This window comes from Dioszegia hungarica (assembly GCF_025882075.1).
Source record: "Dioszegia hungarica strain PDD-24b-2 chromosome Unknown MKK02contig_2, whole genome shotgun sequence".
Lineage (NCBI taxonomy): Eukaryota > Fungi > Basidiomycota > Tremellomycetes > Tremellales > Bulleribasidiaceae > Dioszegia > Dioszegia hungarica.
Window position 1 is genome coordinate 1,770,115 of NW_026515766.1, and position 19,318 is coordinate 1,789,432.

The 19,318-nt window shown below is 57.2% G+C and overlaps 7 protein-coding genes across 7 annotated transcripts; 2 read left to right on the top strand and 5 right to left on the bottom strand.

The window, feature by feature from the left end:
- Positions 1-1,594: 1,594 nt before the first annotated feature.
- Positions 1,595-2,646, bottom strand: MKK02DRAFT_40092 (uncharacterized protein; the record flags this gene model as incomplete). The annotated part of the gene is made up of 2 exons (XM_053090947.1): positions 1,595-2,443; positions 2,491-2,646. 2 exons carry the CDS (start codon positions 2,644-2,646, stop codon positions 1,595-1,597), a joined length of 1,005 nt encoding a protein of 334 aa, XP_052949544.1.
- A 2,832-nt stretch (positions 2,647-5,478) lies between these two features.
- On the top strand, positions 5,479-7,420 carry MKK02DRAFT_19113 (putative negative regulation of gluconeogenesis-related protein; the record flags this gene model as incomplete). The annotated part of the gene is made up of 9 exons (XM_053086042.1): positions 5,479-5,535; positions 5,596-5,670; positions 5,733-5,852; positions 5,898-6,113; positions 6,215-6,319; positions 6,373-6,498; positions 6,546-6,731; positions 6,780-7,271; positions 7,319-7,420. The coding sequence occupies 9 exons, from the start codon at positions 5,479-5,481 to the stop codon at positions 7,418-7,420; spliced, it is 1,479 nt and encodes a 492-aa protein (XP_052949545.1).
- Positions 7,421-7,496: 76 nt separating this feature from the next.
- Positions 7,497-8,572, bottom strand: MKK02DRAFT_40094 (uncharacterized protein; the record flags this gene model as incomplete). The annotated part of the gene is made up of 6 exons (XM_053090948.1): positions 7,497-7,598; positions 7,647-7,725; positions 7,781-7,928; positions 7,990-8,107; positions 8,166-8,381; positions 8,534-8,572. The coding sequence occupies 6 exons, from the start codon at positions 8,570-8,572 to the stop codon at positions 7,497-7,499; spliced, it is 702 nt and encodes a 233-aa protein (XP_052949546.1).
- Positions 8,573-8,762: 190 nt separating this feature from the next.
- Positions 8,763-9,792, bottom strand: MKK02DRAFT_40095 (peptidase C12, ubiquitin carboxyl-terminal hydrolase; the record flags this gene model as incomplete). The annotated part of the gene is made up of 7 exons (XM_053090949.1): positions 8,763-8,858; positions 8,911-8,986; positions 9,034-9,181; positions 9,233-9,350; positions 9,414-9,623; positions 9,681-9,692; positions 9,754-9,792. The coding sequence occupies 7 exons, from the start codon at positions 9,790-9,792 to the stop codon at positions 8,763-8,765; spliced, it is 699 nt and encodes a 232-aa protein (XP_052949547.1).
- Positions 9,793-10,487: 695 nt separating this feature from the next.
- MKK02DRAFT_29754 (uncharacterized protein) lies at positions 10,488-12,303 on the bottom strand (the record flags this gene model as incomplete). The annotated part of the gene is made up of 2 exons (XM_053087897.1): positions 10,488-12,112; positions 12,159-12,303. 2 exons carry the CDS (start codon positions 12,301-12,303, stop codon positions 10,488-10,490), a joined length of 1,770 nt encoding a protein of 589 aa, XP_052949548.1.
- A 649-nt stretch (positions 12,304-12,952) lies between these two features.
- Positions 12,953-16,829, top strand: MKK02DRAFT_40097 (uncharacterized protein; the record flags this gene model as incomplete). Its single annotated transcript, XM_053090950.1, has 17 exons — positions 12,953-13,497; positions 13,542-13,746; positions 13,791-14,016; positions 14,065-14,133; positions 14,186-14,298; positions 14,358-14,390; positions 14,439-14,724; positions 14,768-14,833; positions 14,881-15,078; positions 15,128-15,192; positions 15,244-15,480; positions 15,532-15,559; positions 15,609-15,672; positions 15,721-15,779; positions 15,826-15,904; positions 15,961-16,664; positions 16,729-16,829. The coding sequence occupies 17 exons, from the start codon at positions 12,953-12,955 to the stop codon at positions 16,827-16,829; spliced, it is 3,078 nt and encodes a 1,025-aa protein (XP_052949549.1).
- Positions 16,830-16,941: 112 nt separating this feature from the next.
- Positions 16,942-19,134, bottom strand: MKK02DRAFT_40098 (DHHC palmitoyltransferase-domain-containing protein; the record flags this gene model as incomplete). Its single annotated transcript, XM_053090951.1, has 7 exons — positions 16,942-17,202; positions 17,256-17,432; positions 17,480-17,581; positions 17,631-17,800; positions 17,849-17,904; positions 17,960-18,915; positions 18,964-19,134. The coding sequence occupies 7 exons, from the start codon at positions 19,132-19,134 to the stop codon at positions 16,942-16,944; spliced, it is 1,893 nt and encodes a 630-aa protein (XP_052949550.1).
- Positions 19,135-19,318: the final 184 nt, after the last annotated feature.

Sequence of the window (19,318 nt, forward strand, 5' to 3'; positions counted from 1 at the left end):
AATGAAAGCGAGGGTAGCCGAGGGAAGGCAACTTGTATAGACCTGGCATGTATCGACTGATGAAAACTGGCCATCAAGCTGGGGAGGGTATGGTACTGACATTGAGGCTCACTGATCAATCTGACTTTGGATCTGACAGGCGAGCTCTCGCCCCACTTTGCCCCACTCTGACGAGATTTGTGTGACTTTGGGATAGCTGCCCTTGAGCTGGTCTTTCGTACGGCCGGGACGGGGATGACAGGTGTATGCCCCGCTTGGGACCGTCCCTTCTTTCCGCTGCACGGCCGTGTGAGCTCGGGCCTCAGCTTGAGCCTGAGGCTAGGGTGTCACCCCGGTCCCACCCGATGTCGTGACTGGCGGTGCCGCGGTCCGCCGCGGTTTTAGATCGCTCGCCGCCCACTCCGCGCTTCTGTGTCGCACGTTCGACATTCTTCTTGTGCCCTTGTCTACCCTTCCCGACCGTGACCGTCAGACGCCCCTTGTCGACTCCGCTCACCTCCGCTCACCCCAGAAGATCTCACGGGAGGTGACATCCCGTCCGTGCCAAGCGAACCCCCAATGTCGAACTCTCACCCCGCAAAGTCTAGTCCAAGGACCAGGCCAGCAGAGGCCAGCACTAGGCTTAATCCAGCAAAGCGTGGTACGATCGGGTTTAATCAGGTACCAGATAGCAGCTAAAGTAAGAGGTGACAACCCTCACACCAAATTAGCTGGGCCTTACCTCGCTTCGGAGACACCCTCGGAGAGCAGAACAGAGACCATCGGTAAGAGATACCGATACCGTACGACGAGCATCGGCTACTTGCTGTCCTCTTCCACCTCGTCACTATCCACTAGCTCCGGGTAAATAGCAATCCTCTCAGACTTGGCTGACTTGCCCGCGCTAAAACGTGCTTTCAAACGAGATGAAACCGGGTACTCGGGACGATCAGGATGACGCTATAGAGTGCGACTCTCACACTATAAGTTTTGCAGTGACGAGTCAGTTGCGGGCGTAATCCGCATCACATGGATGACGTATTTTTTGCTGAATGATCGCGAGATCCAGCATGCTTGTTTCACCTCTTCGTAAGAATCCAGCAAGGCATGACGCAGGCGCGCAGCAGCTGTGCGTGGCTCAACCGTTGGTAGCCGAAGCCGTTGGATCGTGCAAGCAAGGACAGGCAAGGACACAGCGACGGCGTGGCCGCTGCTGGTCGGAGGTCCGATTCGGAATGACTTGCCGAAGATCGTGGCTGCTTCTTTGTGGGGCCAACTTTGGGTTGGGGACGACTGCTTCAGTATCGTAGGCGAGTATCATGAGCGGTGTCGCCGGCAGTCACTATGCTGTGGTCAGAGCCAGCAGTCAGCGCAAGTCACTGCGATAACCAGAGCCAGGCTCTTGAGAGGAAAGCAGTGTCCAGATGATATTCTATTACATTCTTGCCCACGTCCCTATCGACCTGGCTAGACGATAGACATAGGATTGACTAAAATATGCAGACATGATGTGAGAAGAGGATAAAATGCTGGTTTACCAAAACTAGTGGAGTATGTACAACTGAATCAAGAGAAGCTCCTCCTCGCCGCCTGCCGCTACTGCTGGCCCCGCCGCCTACCAAACGTTGGACGATATTGGGTAGTGCGCCTGAACATGCCGCCTCGCATACGCCTGATCTATCCCGCCCTTGCTCCTACTTGACGCCGAGGTGGGCTGCGTCACTGCGACGGGCGACGGTGTTTTACAGTCGTCCGATGCGGGTGATGAGACGAGGGAGGAGTTGGCCGATGCAAAGTGAGGCGGGGAGAGGTGGTAGGAGTGATGTGCGTGGTGGCTATGTTGTGGGGATGCGGGTGGGGATGGAAAAGTCGCGCGAGATGGTTGAGGTTCCCGGTAGGCTGCGCGCGATTTGTAAGGGGAGGGGACGGGGCGAATGGGACGAGATGGGTCCGGGGTGGTATCGGGGGTAGGGTAGGAGTGGACGGGTGTCGCGTAGAGGGAGGAGGTGCCGGAAGATGACGAGGAAGACGATGAGGTCTCGCGAGCGACCGCCCCAGCTCCGTGCTCCGCCCGTACTCTGCTCTCAAAGTCCAGCACCTCCGGCCCCGCCACGTTCAAGTTCCACTCCAGATAGCCGCACATCTCCCTCTCCATCTGATTGATCTCCTTCAGCGCGAACATCTTCTGCGCCACGATGCCCCATGACTGGTTCGAGTAGGTGTCGTCGCAAATGACCTTGCTGGCGATCATGAAGGCCGAGATGAAGAGGCGGTGGCCTGACGATCCGCGAGCGGCGGGGAACCGGGTCTTGAGCCGGTTGAGAAGGAGGAGCGCCGCAAAGGTGACGATGGAGGGTAAGCGTGTGCGGTGAAGGGCGTACGCGATGAAGTGGGCGAGGGTCGGGGTGGGTGCGCCGGGCGCGACGTTGGTGGGGATATTGGGACATGAGAAAAGGGAGGTGATCTACTTTGTCAGCTTTGGAGCAAAGGACGTGAAAAGGACAAGCTTACAAAGCGGGCGCTCATCACTGATGTCTCTTCATGTCCGTAATAAGGATCTGATCCGCGTGTTGGTGGACGCGATGAGGGGGCAGAGGCAGTAGCAGATGCCTTGACGGCCTTGCGGGATGTGGATGGGGAGGCGGAGGAGGCGCGAACGGTAGACATCTTGGGTAGATGAGTGGGGCGGACGAGGGAGTTCTTCTGATTGCGGGTTCGCTGGCGAGTTGTAGTAGGTATCGGGGTGGGCTGTGATGTATCAGCATTGTTCTTCGAAAAAGGCGAGCTAGTTATAGGAGAATCGAGACGAACAGGGACCGGAGCCACGAAGCGCAAAGAGGGTGGCATGGCCGGCCGAGAAGGAGGGTAGTGAACGGATAAGAAGGGTGACGGAGTGGCAAGAAGGAGGTGTCGCGGTGAACGTCAACCCCGAGCCGTGTGTCTCGGCTGCTGGCGGTGTGCGAGCACGGGGAGGTGGGGGTGGGGGGAATGTGAGGTATATGCAGGATAGGCAGAAAGAGGATGTACAAGAGTAATAGCAAAAGCTGCTAGACTCGTCCGAGATTGATGGGATTGAGAAGGGTGAGGGTGAGGCAGACAAAAGGGGGATCAAAGCTGTGTGCGGTAGGGTAGGACCCCTCAACGGCCCAAGCATAAAGGGTGTGTGTGCTTCCTTCCTCGCCCTCCTTTCCTCGCCTTGCGCCCTTAGTCCATGATCATCTCATCTCCGTCCATCGCTCATCACCCCATCACCCACACACATCCCGAAAGCTTGTTACTCGTCGTAGATCCTTGATGAAACAGCTGACCGTCCGCGCCGCCAACATCTTCCGCACCGCCGCTCGAGCCCAATCCCTCGGACGCCGCCAAAGGACCTCGATCGCCTCATCGTCCCCATGCCCCACCCTCACCGCCTGCGCCTTGCGTCCGTCCCCCACTCTCTTCAACCAAGCACACATGGAGAAATCGAGTCGAGTCGATAATCAAAAGCAAGATGAAACACGACCGATCCTCACCTTTTGGTTGTTGTCTATAGCTATTACGCTAGCGTTGGCGTGGCGAGACGCGCGGAGGGGGCGGGATAGTCTGGTCGCTGGAATGATGGGCGATGCTGGGACCTGGACGTCGGTGGCCAAGGTCGAGGCTCGATTATATATAGGTGAAGTGTAGCTTCTAGGAAGTCTAGTCCGATGCCGATGAAAGTGGGTCAAATTTGAGGCTGACGCGAGGCGGCAAGTGTAAGATGTGGTCGACGGAGATAGAGACGAGATGCACAAGCGAGATGTTGTCTAGATGGAGAGAGATGATGAAGATGTGATGAAGATGTTTTATCGCGGGAAGGCAAAGCGAAGGAGAGAAATGATGCAGCTCTTAGTCGGCCAAGGACGGTGTCGTCGGCGCCGGCGCTCGTAGCATGGGTTTAAACATTTGGCCCTGCATGTCCCCCCAATTACCCCGCTTTCCTCCTTCGTCTAACACCCACCGAGTGACCGACCTTGGCCCCGCTGTGCTTCGGCTATTCTGCGACGACGCTGCTGCTGCATGCAAATAGCTACCGAGTCGCCCGAGTGACCGAGTCAGCCAAAAGCAAGCGGGAACTCCCCTCGGAGGATTATGGGAACCACTCCGGACCGCGCGTTCTTGCTTGCAGCAGCCAGCACCGCCGGCCGTATATGCTTGTCTGCCCTGCCCAGTCACTGTCACGAACCGGTGTCATAAGCATACCGCGTCGCCTAATTCCCCATCGAGATCGAGCATCCACGAAGGTCCCGATGTCTGCGGACCCAAAGCGGGTTTTGGGTGAAACCCGGGCTTCGGACCGGATAACCCGCACGAACGCGTGGAACGTGGGGCCCAACTCCCCCACGCAGCTGGACAGAGCTGGACCAGTCAGTGACCAGTCGACACCCTATTCCGAAGTAGCTCCGAGCATATTGGCGCCAAGGTTCCAGACATTGCTCGCACATGCATGCATCCGTCTCCAACCAACAGATCCGCATTGCCCGCGGACAAGACTCCGAATGGATGTGGCTGTCACTCTGCTTGACTAGGAGGAAGGCCGAGACAGCGACATGCTGCGAGCAGTACCGTACCGGCACAAACGGGCCCGCTCGCCGGTCTCACCTGTGTCAGATCTGCCAGTCCGTCAATAGCTCAACCCATCCGCGTGGCACCGTGCGAATGGTATAGGAATATCGCCCGTAGATCAGCCGGACTTGTGATAACCGGGGCATGCAGCTGTTGAGCTAAACGTTAAACCCCCGCCGGTCTAAACTAGCTGCTATCGCATCGCTAGCTCCGTTTCCAGATCAATGGGACGCCCCTCGGATCAGTCGGGCGCAAAGCCGATAACTCTCCTTGACTGTCTCTCTTGCTGCATACCCGTGCTCTCGCACTGTCCATGCATACTCTTGCAGCTCCATGATCGATGATCTTCCCAAGCCACCCCGAGCGAGGCGCCGATACTGTCTCACACCTACCCAGACCCAATTGCTGCGAGCACGATGGCGTTGCCCAGGCTCGCCCAGGGACCGACCGGATGCAGACAGGATGATCTGCGAGGGGCGTGGATAACGGCATGCGGGAAGCTTCGGGTGAAACCTCATGAAACGCTCATCGGAAAGAGTTACCGACGCGACGATTCGGTCAGTCACTCAGTCGAGGCAGGCAGATGGGAAGATTGTCGGACTTGCAGGACGCAGACACACCAGCCCAACCGCTAACTCTCTCTGCGTTGGTGAGCTGGGCCGAAGTCTCCTTCACTCACTTGGTGCTACCAGCATGCCTGCCACTTCCGGAGAGTTCTCGGTGGAAGGGGGTCTTAAAGGTAGGCTCAAATATATTCGCCTGTGGACCCGGCCGCGCCTGAAAGATAACGTAATGTGACCCGTGCGTCAATCGTCAGCTGCAGCAGCTGTGCGCTGCGCTCCGCTCTTCGGTATCCATTAGTTGTTCCTTCTCAGCACCAAGACCTACTAACAGCGGAGCATACACTCCAGCATGGCCCCAGCAACGGCTACTAACAGCGCTCTCATCCTGGAAGAGCCCTTCATCCGGGTGCGTACCTCGCGTCTGAGGCTGCCAGAGGGGCGAGAAGGTTGCCGCTGATATCGCCAGACACCGTACGAGCTTCTGCGAAGATCTCACCGCTCTGCTCAACGACAGGTCGAGAAAGACTTTACAGCTGTTCAGGTGAGCTTTTGGAGGCGTGCAAATATTTCAAGCGAGCAAGCAGGGCACAGCTGACACGCTAGACAACACTTCAAGCTTTGTTGAAATCGCTGGGGTCCAAAGGGAACACCAATGACTCTCGGGCGGCAGCGCTGAGTAAGGTGGATCAGTCGGGAGAGCGGTTGCGGGGACTCAAGAGGAAGGTGAGCTAAGACGTTGCATGTCAAGTATTCAGCTCACAGTACCAGTTAGACGACCTTCAGCCTAGCTCATCTGCGCCAAGTCCGCTCCGGAGTCGAGCCGAGTATCTGTCCCGCCAGCTAGAACCCGCTCGGGCCTCTCGAGGCATGATGGAAACGGGCGCTGGAGCAGCTGATGGCGACGATGCGATGGCTGAAGTGCGTGAAACGGCTGGGGAAGGAGGAGCGGAGGACATCGCTATGGAGGATGCGGATGTGGTCACGGTCGGGGAGGGAAAGAGCGGTGCAGGGTGAGTACCCTCTAGCATGAGGCTGCAGGCGCCCTGATCATCGACCAAGACTAAGCGTGCAGCACCGCCGAAAAGCCCGAATGGAAGGATAATACGCTCGATCGGTATATCGTCGACTACCTACTGCGGACAGGACGCATGAAGACGGCACAGGCGCTAGCAGATCGGCAAGGCCTGGACGTGAGTGCCGTGTACATGAATCATACATCATGCGGTCTAAGCTGATCCCGTAGCAACTCGTAGATCTGAAGCTATTTGCGGAACTTACCAAGATCGAGAATGCCCTGGTCGAGAAACAGAGCGTGGTTGAGGCTTTGGCATGGTGTGGCGAGAACAGAGGGACTTTGAAGAAGACCAAGGTCAGTCTACCCTTGGTCATATCGCCAGGCTTCAGCTGATAAGACAGAATAATCTCGAGTTTACGCTGCGAATGCAGGATTTTATCGAGCTGTGTCGGAAACGCGATATCGTCGGAGCTATTGCCTACTCACGGAAGAATCTGTCGGCTTGGGCGCCCACGCATATGGGCGAGATCCAGCAGGGGATGACGCTGTTGGCATTCGGGGAGAAGACAGGTGTAGGGTCTTACCGAGTAAGTCATCGTGTTCTCCTTCGACAGGAACGCCTGGCTGATCGGCAGAAACTCTACGACCGATCCCGCTGGGAAGCCGTCCGGAGAGAATTCCGGCAGACCTTCTTGACGCTCTACGCCCTTCCCTCCCAGCCCGTCCTCTCCCTCGCCCTCTGTGCTGGTCTCTCCGCACTCCGCCTACCATCTTGTGCACGCCATCAACCTCCTCAATCTCCACTCGTCCCCCTCCTCCCCGCCGGACCTCCCCTGCATAACTTCGAAGAAGCCCTCTTACCCGACCTCGACGTGTCCTTCCCGCACCTCACTGCACCCATTGGCGGGGTCCCCTCCAGCGCCAGCGAGGATCTTCACGAACACCCCGAGCAGGCAGTAGGGAATGTTGACTGTCCCACATGCGGCGCGGACATGAAGGCCCTGGCGAAAGAAGTACCGATGAGCCATCATGTCAATTCGACGATCGTGTGCCGGATAAGCGGGGAGGTGATGGATAGTAATAATGAGCCGTTGGCGTTCCCGAATGGTTACGTCTACTCGAGCAAGGTGAGCACGAGTCCTACCGGGCACAAGGGGTCGAGCTGAGCAATTAGGCATTGGCGGAGATGGCCAAGAACAGCTTTGATGTGGTTACTTGCCCAAGGACGAGGGAGTCGTGCGCTTTTAGTCGGCTACGGAAGGTATACATCTCATGAGGGACACGATGGGATGGAGGATCAGGGGCGAGCTGTACGTATAGGTTGTATCTGTGTGATCATGTATCCTCTGCCCCTACATGTTGCTCTCAACAGCCGGAGCCAATACCAAGAGGGTGAAGCGGATATCCTCCCCTGCTTGAGCGATATATCTGTCACGGACAATGGCCGCTCCGTCCTATATATCAGCGAGTTCTGGACGTAGGCGTTCACTCCAGAGACGTACGTGCAATAGCGACGTACAAGGTCCTTGGTCGAACGGCCCAATCCTTGTAGCTCCGTCCAGCTCGATCACCCTCATTTCGCTCAAGACTTTCAGCTATTGTTCCCCCCGCCAGCCGGGTGGGAGGGATAGCTCACCCTTCGGTGTTCCTTGCTTCGACAAAAGCCAGGAAATGGCCATCCACGTTCAGATCCTCCGGGATGGCGCTCTGACCAGCTGTTGTTGCTGCCGTGTGCGCCTCCCTAAAGAAGTCCGCTTCTTCCAACAGCTTCTGACGGGCGGCCGCTATAAGATCAACTGCTGCTCAGGCGCTCAGGAGTCACAAGTTAGTGGAGCAGGGACTTACGGTCTAGACTGAGAGAGTCCTGCTTGAACTTGACGAGGGCTGAGTCGAGCTCGAGTACCCCATCAGGAAGGTTCAACAGCGCATGAAGCAGACTCATGGAGCCACACGCATTGGGTATCTGCGTGAGTATCAGCTATGAATTACCATTTCCGATATGCGCCTGGACCGTGGCTTACCGTCTGTCTCACCCACCATACATCCTCCCCTTTCCATGGCGGCGCATCATGGGCTTCCTTCAACCTTGTCGCATGGAGGCTATCTCCGCCTGGTGGATTGGGAAAGAGAAGGAGCACAGCCTGGACCGGCTGAGGGACATAAGAGAGGAAGTCGGGCTCAAGGGAGAGTAGGTCTTGGAATGTAAGGGCCTGCGGGAGTCCAAGGGAGTGCGCCCACTGCGTCCATCAGTGGTTTGCTGAGGGGCAAAGGAGGAAGGACGAGGATGGAAGGAATGGGCTATACTTGGTTGAACACCTATACTCCGTCAGCAGACTCGCGACAAGACATCAAGCTTGCTGTCAGGCTAGCTTTGGGGCTGAACGCTTACGTCGGGAGATGCCTCGAGCGGGACCCATGTTTCGGACATGGTTGATAACGGACGAGGAATGCGGAGTTGGGCTGGCACAGGATGTCGTCACTTCGCATGACGCAGCTGGGGGAGCGCCCAGCGGCCAGCGACAGGCAAAATGGTATGGGAAGCGCATTCTATAGGGAAGCGGTATATGTTGATGAAGCCGTTACATATCTCTGCTGATGTCACGTTCGCTCAAGTCTCGCTAGTCTTGCCTCTCCCCCGCGAGCACGATCATGTTGAAGTTGATATCGCCTCCTGCTCGAGCTATGTACTTGTCTCGGACGATATCTGCTACGTCCTATAACATTAGCTTTGACGGAGGACGTCGCTGAGTCGCTTTATGTACTCACATGAAGCAGTGATGTGCAGTCTCCGCGGTCGAATGGGCCCTTCCTGCCTCCGTCGAGCTCGACGACTCTCTTCTCCCTGGTGATATCAGCTTGCAGGCCGACGGGGATGAGCAGGAATCTTACCCCTTTCCGTTGATGCCCTCAATGAATGCGATGAAGTGCGTATCGACGTCCAGGTCCTCCGGAACGGCAGACTGGCCGTGCTGTGCCGCAGAAATATGGGCGGCCTCAAAGAAGTCTGCCTCGTCCAGCAGCTTTGCACGGGCAGAGGCTAGGAGGTCAGCTTGGGCTGGCAAGGTCACCTAAGCTCGGAGTAGCTCACGTTCCAGCTTCAGCGACTCCTTTTTGAACTTCATCAACGGCGAGTCTTCCTTCAAAGCACCATCAGGCAGGTTCATCAGCGCGTGGAGAAGACCGATGGATCCGCATGCGTTAGGGATCTGTCAGATATCAGCTGACTTTCCTTGGTTTCCATTGAGCACCATACAGGAAGGACAACTCACCGTCTGCTTGATCCACCACACATCCTTCCCATCCCACTCTGGCGCCTCAGCTTCCTCCTTCTCCCTCGCTGCGTGCAGCTCCCCTCGGCTAGGGAAGAGGAGCAAGACCGCCTTGACTGGCAGAGGGATATAGGAGAGGAAGTCCGAGTCGAGGGAGAAGAGGTCTTGGAAGGAGAGGGGGTGTTCGGGGAGACCGAGGGATTGTGCCCACTGGAGGGGTCAGCTTGGCGGCTAAGAGGGAGACGCGTGGTGATCAAACAGACGGACCTCGTTGAACACCTGTTTTTGTCAGCTTTCTAGCTTTCCTATAAATGCTACTGTGAGGCAGAGGTGAGCTTACGTCTGGAGATGCTTCGAGGGGTACCCACTTGGACGGCATGGTGTCTACTGATAAGGTGTGATCAAAGGAGAGCAACTTGGGAGAGCAGCAAGACAGCGCGAGCGCGGCCGGTGGAGGGGGAGCCATGACGTTGATGGGGAGGCCACGTGGTCCGATAGTGGCGCCTTACAGTGCTGTTTTGCCACCCCGGGCACGGCCGTACGTGCAAAAGCGGGCGGGGACGTCTGCTCTGCACCTTTTGGCTATGATGCACGGTATCCAGACGTCGGGGAGACTCGGTGCATCCCTGAGCATCTGTTGAACTGAAGTGATCGGAATAGGGGGAGCTTTGGAGTATATAGCCTACATATATCCGACTCCACCCAGGGATGTTTAGTACAAGAGTCAGTACATCGAAGATGCAGGTGCGAGTCCTGTAATATCCGCCACTTGGGAAATCGAACGCACGACTAAAAGGAGACACGGATATTACAGGACTCGCACCTGCATCTTCGATGTACTGACTCTTGTACTAAACATCCCTGGGTGGAGTCGGATATATGTAGGCTACATACTCCAAAGGTGATAGTTTCCTAAATCGCCAAAGCGAGATCATCGCGGCCACGAAGGACAAATCTTCCCCGTCAATCGAGACATGGTACATAATGCATGAGGTTCGCGATTCCATTTGCTATACTGAAACCTATAATATGTTTGCTACTCTTATACTTTTCGCTGGTCCACAGTCTCCACGCCTATTCAGAGGGTAAAAGCTCCTCGACCTCAATCCCAGCTAGCGCCGACGCCTCCGAGAGCGACGTGCCCGTCCCCTTCATCGACACCGACGACACCTGATCCTCACTCCCGACTCGTACCCCCTGCTCCGCGATATTAGGCTTCCCCACTCCCCCGGAAAGTGCAACCCTCTCTTGATAGTACATCTTCTTCTTCTTCCCCGTCACGGCTCCCCAGGCCGGCCGGTGGACGAGCGGGACGAAGCTATTGATCGCCCCGGTCGCCTTGCCCGCTTTGTACCGCCACCTCTCCGCATCCTTCCGCTTCTGCATTGCCTCCGCCTGCGCTTTTCTCGCATCCCCATCCCGCCGCTTAAACTCCAGCTTGTACCACTCCGCCCGGTGGGACGCCGCCGCCAGATCGTTGGATAGCCCGATATTCCGCTCGCGCAAAGTGTCGCGCTCCGACTGGAGATTGGTGATGTGTGAGGTGGACTTTCTGACGGTTTCGACCTGGTCTTTGAGGTAGCTGAGCTGGAGGTCGGACTCTTGGCTCAGCTCCGCAACGCGGGATGAGGACAATGCGATCTCCGCTTTTTTCTGCTCGAGAGTGGTGGTGAGGGAAGTAATGGTGAGATCGCGCTCGGCGAGGGTGGAGGATGACGCAGCGAGCTCGTTGCGGAGTTGATGAGAGGCTAGCCGTTCCTTGGCGAGAGCCATCTTGGCGTTGAGCAGGGTTTGACGGAGGGTAGCGGTATTGTCGATAGTCGAGTCCGCCATGAGCAGCTCCAGCTGGTCCGCCATGTCCGCCGCCCTGTCCCCTTGCGCCTTGGCCTCCGCCTTGGCTAATGCCAGCTCGGCTTCTAGCTCTTCCACCTTCTGAGCCGACTTCTTTCCTTTCTCCGTGGCAGCCCGAGCTTGATTGGTAGCCACCTTGCACTTGTTTTCCGCCTCCGCCAGTCTCGTCGCTGTCGCCTGTCCCTCGCGCTGTATCATGGACACCCTCGCCTCTAGCGCCGCCTTCTCCCCTTGTACTCGGCTAAGCGCATCGCCGGGCACTTTCCAGCTCCCCTCTGCCTGCTTCAACCCTGACCATCCGCCAACTTCATTCCCCGCGCCTTCCTCTTGTACACTACCCAGCTTGATCTCCCCTTCCTCCAGACTGGAGTCCGAGTTGACACCTCCCCCTGCCTGCTTGATCTGCTCTCGCATACCAGACATCTTGTTGTAGGCATAGGTGAGATCCGCCTCCTTGTGCGCGAGCTTCTGCCGTAGCTCATGGATGACTCGATCCTTGTTGGCGCGTAGGTATGGGGAGTATGAGGGGGGGACTTTTGCCAAGTAGGGGGAGATGCCGGGCGAATTGGGCGCCGAAGGAAGAGGGTGCTTCATCTGGGAGACGGGCGAGGCTGTCGGCGCGCTTTGGTGTACGTGGGAGGTGCGGGGAAGGGTAGCTTTTTGCTTGAACTTTCTGGGGTGTCGCGGTGGAGTGGCGACCGCTGCAGGAGACGCGCCGAAAGATGATGGTGGTGTACTGTTCGATGTTCCGGTCGGCGTTGTGAGAGGGACCGAGCGGGGAGGGGGGAAGTTGCGCTGCTTGCGAGGACCGGTTGGAGGGCCGCTGCGCTTCTTCGCCGGGAGTTCTTCTCAGCTTCAGCTCGGGCCTCAGATCATCTTGATCGTCTGACTGACCTGGCCCGCTGAGTACCTGACTGCTTCCCTCTAGCCTCTTCCTTTTCTCCTTCTTCTTTCCCTGACTCTGGTTGACGACCGCTTCTTTCGTTCCCGTACCCGAGCTCGTGCTGATGGCGACTTGGAGTGTGACGATCTCGCTCATTCTATGTGAGCGGTCGGACAGGCTGCTCTTTTTCGGGCAATTGTATCAGTGATTCCGATTGTGGTAGCTGTAAGGTATGGATGGGGAGAGGAAGAACGAAGCTAATTCGAATTTTGGTCGCGTCCCAGCTGATGGAAAGGAGGAGGAATGACGCGTGTGTGTTTCAGGGGAAAATCTGAAACATTAATCGAACGTGGCGGAATGTGTCTTGCAGAGTGGAGCATACAAAGTCACTCAGACTCGCGTATCACGCACAGGTATCGGCCATTTCATCGCAGGCCTTTCTAGCTCACTTCCTGAGTGCGTGGGACTGACCTGCCGAGTTGGGAGAGCTCGACCGACAGGAGACTTGTTCCCGATTCAGCGATCAGCTTCCGCACCCCATGGATATCGTCTCCGCTATCAACGAAGCCTCAAGAACCGTACCCGCCCTCCGCCTGCGCTCACTCTACTGGATCTGCACCTAGCTTCTCCCTTAAACGAACCAGAAACGACGATACTCATCGGTCCCCCAACGCACGCTTCTGCCACACCCCGCGCTGCACTCTACACCCATCGGAGAAGAGCGACGGAATGCCGTAATGACAGATCTCAGCTGGAGCGAGCCATGTGGAGCGATATCTATTCTCTCTTCCCACTATAATTCATCATGGATAAGGAAAAGCAAGAGCCGCTACTCGCCGACGAGAAGGGGCTCGTCGCCGTCGAGCATGGCGCTTCCACGGAACAGGACCGATCAGCGAAGGCCACTCGTGGGCCTTCTGCGCGGGCCCGGAAAGCCCTCGCGGCTGTGCTATTCGTGTGGGGAGCGTGGACGATGCTGGATGGGGTCCAGACTCTCCTCAAACATGAGCCAGAGATGGTGCCGTTTGGAGAGCTTGGCGGTACGGACGCAGGTCTGAGCGGATACTGGGCTGGCGTCGCGCAAAAGGGCTGGAGGGCGGCCGTCAAGTCTGGGAAACACCACCATGGCGATCACCACGACAAGCACCATCATTCCGGCAAGCACGGTCACCATGATCACCACGATCATCACGACCAGCACGACCATGATCACAAGCACAAGCACGGCAAACATGGTAAAGACGGAAAGCACGGTCATCATGGCGGACCCGATGAGCACCCTCACTTCTTCCCGCCCGGTCTTGCCGAGAAGGTCTTCCTCTCTGTGCCGAATAACAACAGCGTCCGAGCGTGAGTCCACCCTGCGACCTCCTGTACCCTTAACTGACATCCAGTGCCTCGCACCGATACACCGACCACGCGCATATCGCCGGATCAGGCTGGGACTTCCTCGACGCCGTCTCCCTCAAATCCGAATGGGAGCGCGCGCTTGGTCTCCCGGTATCGGGCCCCGAAGACTTTGTCTTCGAGGCTGGAAGCTCTGAGTCTCAAGCTCGAGTGTACAACTCCACTGGCAAGATGGGTGTTTGGGTTGATACGGTAAGTCCGTCCACATAGAGGCTTAGGAACGTGCTGAATTTCAGTACTACCCGGTCATGAACACCCCTGTTTCCTCCTTCGTCACCCTGCACTCTGACCCGCCTGTGCATGCCAAGCTAAGCGAGGATATCGTCGAGGGCGATCCGGACTCGATCCTCAGGGATGAAGTCCGGGTCTTCCATGGTCTGAGTGTCTCGGGGCATGTCAAGGGACAGTACGTCTATGCTGGGTATGGGCGGAAGAAGGACTTCGAGCTCCTGGAGGAGAAGGGTCAGTCGGCATGTCATCGAGGGGAGAATGTAAAGCTGATCATCGCAGGAGTTGACCTCAAGGGCAAGATTGTGCTGACCAAGTACGGCGGCGTCTTCCGCGGATTGAAGATCAAGGGTGAGACATGATCTCCCACTTTACTTCGCATGAATCGAGCTAATCGTAATAGCTGCCGAGGAAGCTGGTGCAGTTGGTGTCCTGATCTACAGTGACCCAGGGGATGATGGCGAGTTCACCGAGGAGCACGGTTACAAGGCGTACCCGGATGGGCCTGCTCGACAGGTAAGCTCGAGGCCCCTCACCCGCCTCTATCAGGCGTGGACACTAGCTGACATGAACAGCCCAGCAGTGTCCAGAGGGGAAGCGTGCAATTCGTCAGTATACCTTCCTTGACGAGAACAGAGTCGTAGCTGATCCTACAGCTGTCCAAGTACCCCGGTGACCCCACCACCCCCGGTGTACCCGCTTACCGCAACGCCACCCGTGAAGCCGCGTCAAGCGTCCCCAAGATCCCCTCCCTCCCTATTTCGTACGAAGACGCCCTTCCCATCCTGACTGCCCTCAATGGAAAGGGGATGAAGGTGTCTGACTTCGGGCAAGAATGGGTCGGCGGGCTCGAGTACAAGGGCGTCGAGTACTGGACTGGGCCGAGCGAGGTCGAGCTGGAGATGAGCAATGAGGTCAACACAAGAGTCATGCCTATCTGGAGTAGGTTTATGGCGTCTTCAGGGGAATTAGAGCTGACTGTCAGATACTATGGCTACTATCCCCGGACATATCTCTGATGAGGTAGTTATCGTCGGGAACCACCGAGACGGTGAGTTGGTCTGTTCCGGATATGTCGAGCTGCAGCTGATGATACAGCTTGGGTCCTTGGCGCCGCAGACCCCTCTTCCGGTACCGCCTCAATGCACGAGATGGTGCGCGGTCTCGGTGAGCTCGTTCAACAAGGTTGGAAACCTCTTCGAACTATCATCCTCGCCAGCTGGGACGCGGAGGAGTATGGCTTGATTGGAAGTACGGAATGGACTGAGGACTTTGGGGAGTGGATCTCAGCCCACGGTACGTGCTCCCCCTCTACTCCGCCGCATGACTCGAGCTGACAACTCAGCTGTCGCCTACTTGAACACCGACGTTTCTGTCGGCGGATCCAAGTTTGAAGCCTCCGCCTCGCCCGTACGTCCTTTCTGTACAGCTGATTAGCCAGACGCCAGAGCTGACCCATAGTCCCTCGCATGGCTCGTCCGCAATGCCGCCGAACAAGTCATCTCCTCCTCAAACTCGAGCAAGAGCGTCTGGGACGCCCGGCTCGACGGGAGCGACTGGCACACTTGGCGCGCAGAGGTACAGGGTTTGATGCCTGATGAGGCGGATGCTAGTGCCAGTTTCAGCGCTGGGCCCGATAACTGGGTTGGACCGCTGGGAAGTGGATCGGACTTTACTGCATTCTTGCAGCGATACGGTGTGAGCTACCTCCCGCCTGTAGGCGGACATCGAACACAGCTGACAATATAGGTTGCCGCGACGGACATGGGCTTCAAGGGTGAGTTTGCGAATGCCTGTATGCTGCGGACCGTAAGCTGATCCCGTAGGCGGACCCAAGGATGCGGTGTACCACTACCACAGTATCTACGACTCGTTCACCTGGCAGGAGAAGTGAGTTTACAATCGTGCTCGCCGAGTGGGATCAAGCTCATCTTTCAGGTTTGCCGACCCTGGCTTCCACAGGCACACGGATATCGCCAAGGTTCTGGGATTGATGAGTGAATCATGAGCTTCACTAGGCCATGTTCCTGCTGACTCTCGCAGCTCTGCGCATGGCCGATAGCTTGATCCTGCCCATCAACACCACTCAGTACTCGTACGAGCTGCTGTACTACCTCTCCAAGTGAGCTTCATGAATGACGGTCACTGCCAAGATCTGACATCAGCTGACACATACAGAGTCCAAACTATCGCCAAGGACGGCAACTACTCGTCCCAAGTCGACTTCTCGGCCCTCAACAGCTCCATCTACCACCTCATCAACTCTTCCCACACACTCGACGCGCACAAGGCTACCGTGCACAAGAAACTGCACAAGATCCTGCCTAAGCCCCCTAAGAAGGGCAAGAAGAGCGCGTGGAGCCAATTCTGGCCGAAGCGATGCGGAGGGAGCAGCTCGGGCGTCGGTCAGTTGATGGACCGGTGGAACGTCGAGTCTGGGTCGGAGGTGGAGAAGACGGGATGGCCAGAGATTCCGCATATCCCTGGTATGCCTCATCTACCTAAGCCCAAGGAGCCTAAGGAGCCGGATCACCCTCACCCGCCTACGCCGCCGCACCCGCCTCACCCGCCTCATGAGCCTCGCCCCCCTCACCCGCCTCATCCGCCACACGAGCCTCACGGACCCCACCCGCCACACCCGCCTCACCACCCGCACCACCCGCACCCTCCTCCCGCGCCGCCTTCTCTCCCCAAGAAGAAGATCGAAGAGATCAAGCGACTCCTCGCGGAAGTTCGGGCGATCAACGGTCTCCTCCAGTCTTTCGAAGGTGGTTTCATCAGCGAAGAAGGGATCAGGGACCGGGAGTGGTATCGCCACAAGGGCGTTGCTCCTGGGAAATGGCTGGGGTATGGCGCGACCACGTTCCCGGCTTTGACGGAAGGTGAGTTGTTGATCCTTACCTCGACTTCGCATACCGGGTGTATACGACACAGCTGACGCGTCAGCTATGACTATCGAAAAGTCGGCCAAGTTGGCGCAGGACGAGGCGGACGATTTGGCGAGGATGATCAAGAAGATGGCGCAAAAGCTGGACAGTAAAGCTTGATTTGCTGCACGTGCCAGCTCGCGATTCTCCCTAAATCCAAAGATGCATTAATGGATTGGCCTAGATACAATACAATACCCCCACTAACTAACCCACTGACCGACTAAGCATGTTACCGCATCCCCTTATCATACCCCATCTTGACCCACCTCTCCTCCGTCAACGCGGGATTCACCGTCCTCCGTTCAGGCTGTACGACCTTCCACCCTTGCACCCAACTTGGGAACTGCGGTCTGCCCAACGTAGAGAGGAGGACGTTGCTTAGGATTGAATCGGCCGCGAAGGGGTTATCGGGCCTTTTGGTCGCTTTGAGGAGATTGGATGAGGCTGATGCGCGGATTTGCTCGACGGTGGTGAGATTGTACAGGAGGAGCTGGGCGGTCAGCTCGATCGGAGTCACAGTCGTGGAAGAACGGAGTAGCTCACGCGGAGATGATATATCAGGAGGAAGCCAATGCCCGGTAGAACCGCCACACCAATGAGAAAGCTGACTGCTGCGCCCGGGCTCCGCTGTAGAGCTGTCCCGAATCCGATGGAATCGCCGTGACATAGCAGCGAGAAGTGGATGGCGGAGAACACGACCTGATAGATTGCCGAGATGAACTGCTGGTGTCAGCTTCTATGCCTTCTAAGAGCAACTGACAGCTTACCGCTGAAACGAGGAGAGTGAGAAAGGCCAGGTATGTCCGTTTCCCAACGCAGGTCTGGAGGTACGAGCAGTGGTGGTCGATTCCATCCACGCAGTTGCCGCACTATAGCATCAGCTTTGTTCCCAGAGCATAACTGAGCGACGAAACTGACCAAGCGGCAGTGACTAGCCCGAGGAGGTCGATAACTCCGACAAGTCTCGCAATACCGCACGACGACTCGACCCTGTTTGACTGCAAATTCCCGGTCGAGCGGCTGACGCCAGCTGTCGGTCTCGCCTTGAGACATCGGCGGACTGGGGTCTAAGTCCCGGGGTATGATACCTGCCTGGTCAGCTTTGTCTGACCGAATTCGCGTGACGGCCAGCTGACCTGGTTCTCTGAGGGATGCGGCGAGGAAGGAGGATAATGTCAGACCGAAGAGATACCTGTCGTGTCAGCTTTATGGCTCCGCATGTGGAACGGAAGCTTCGATCAGCTCACACAAAGATGATATCAATTGCTACCCCCCCTCCTTTGGCCATTCCATACTCCCCCGCATAGCGCCAATACCACACCCCTGTCGTCCCAAACCAGACCCCCGTGATCCCAAACAACAGCACAAGGACCAATCCCACCGAATACAGATTATCCCCGCCCGTCATCGCATGACCTTTGAACAGGAACGTCGACAGAGGATTCTCAAAGAGCTGGTACCGCCGCTGCGGCCGCTCCAGATTCCTCGAAGACCGCCGACTGGATCCGCGTTCGTGATACGACGGACGCCGAGGAGGGGACAGTTTGGCGTGCCGAGGATGAGCATGACCATGGCCCTTCTCCTCGTCCACGTAGGTCCCGGAGGAGGGGTACTGGTTATGCCGAGTAGGTACGAGATCGTCCGAGCTGTATTCGGCGTGGGTGGCGTGCTGGGAGGACTGTTCGGCGAGGCTGTGCCGAATATTTGGGGGCCGGCCATATATTGGCTCGGGGAAGCCACTGCTTGCGTGCCCGTTGGGCCTCCCGTCGCTCGTAGAGGCCGTATGAGGCAGATCCTCCGGCTCTCCTTCAGGCTGAGAAGGCAGACTTCCCCTTGCTTCCTCCGATATTCTCCCCGACTCCATGCCCACAAGTCCGGCATCTCCACCCTCGGCTGCTTCTTCCTCCTCCCCCTGCGGGTGCTGTTCCCTACTTGCGCTCGCCTCCCTCTGTCGCTGCTCCAGCCGAATGGCAGCCTTCGGCTTCTTTGGACTAAGAAACCCTCGATACAGAGGCAATGGTACGGCCGACCGAGCAGACATGGACGATATGGGCCGCTTCGCATCCGGCGAAGTCGGACGGGAGGTAGAGGAGAGTCTGGAGGTAGCATTGGAGGTGGAGCGGTTATGCGATTGGCGGCCCGACATGGATCTCGAGCGGTGGGATTGAGAGGTTGAGGGACCGGCCATTGGGCTGAGGCCATACTAGAGTGTCAGCTCGAGCACATCCCAGACGTGAAGGTGTCAGCTTACATATTCCCTGGTCTCAATCAAGCTATCCCTCCCATGCCCCGAACCAGGCTCGAGCGGCTCAGGACTGCTCACTCGGACGCTCGAGCTCCTCTGCGTCGCAACATCGGTAGCGCGACCCGATACGGGGGACGGGATATCCCGCAAGGGGATTTCTTGGAATACCGCTGTCATGTTGAGGTATTTGAGAGCGAGAGCATGGTCAAGTGCTAGTGTTGTTGCTGTGATGACGAACGAGAGGTGAAAGGCATGTCTCAGCTTGAGTTGCGCACCAGCCCTCGCCCTCTGGTGGACCTGAAACTTTGACGCACGGGCTAGGGAATACAAAATTGATTCTAATGAAATAGGCTTTTTTATT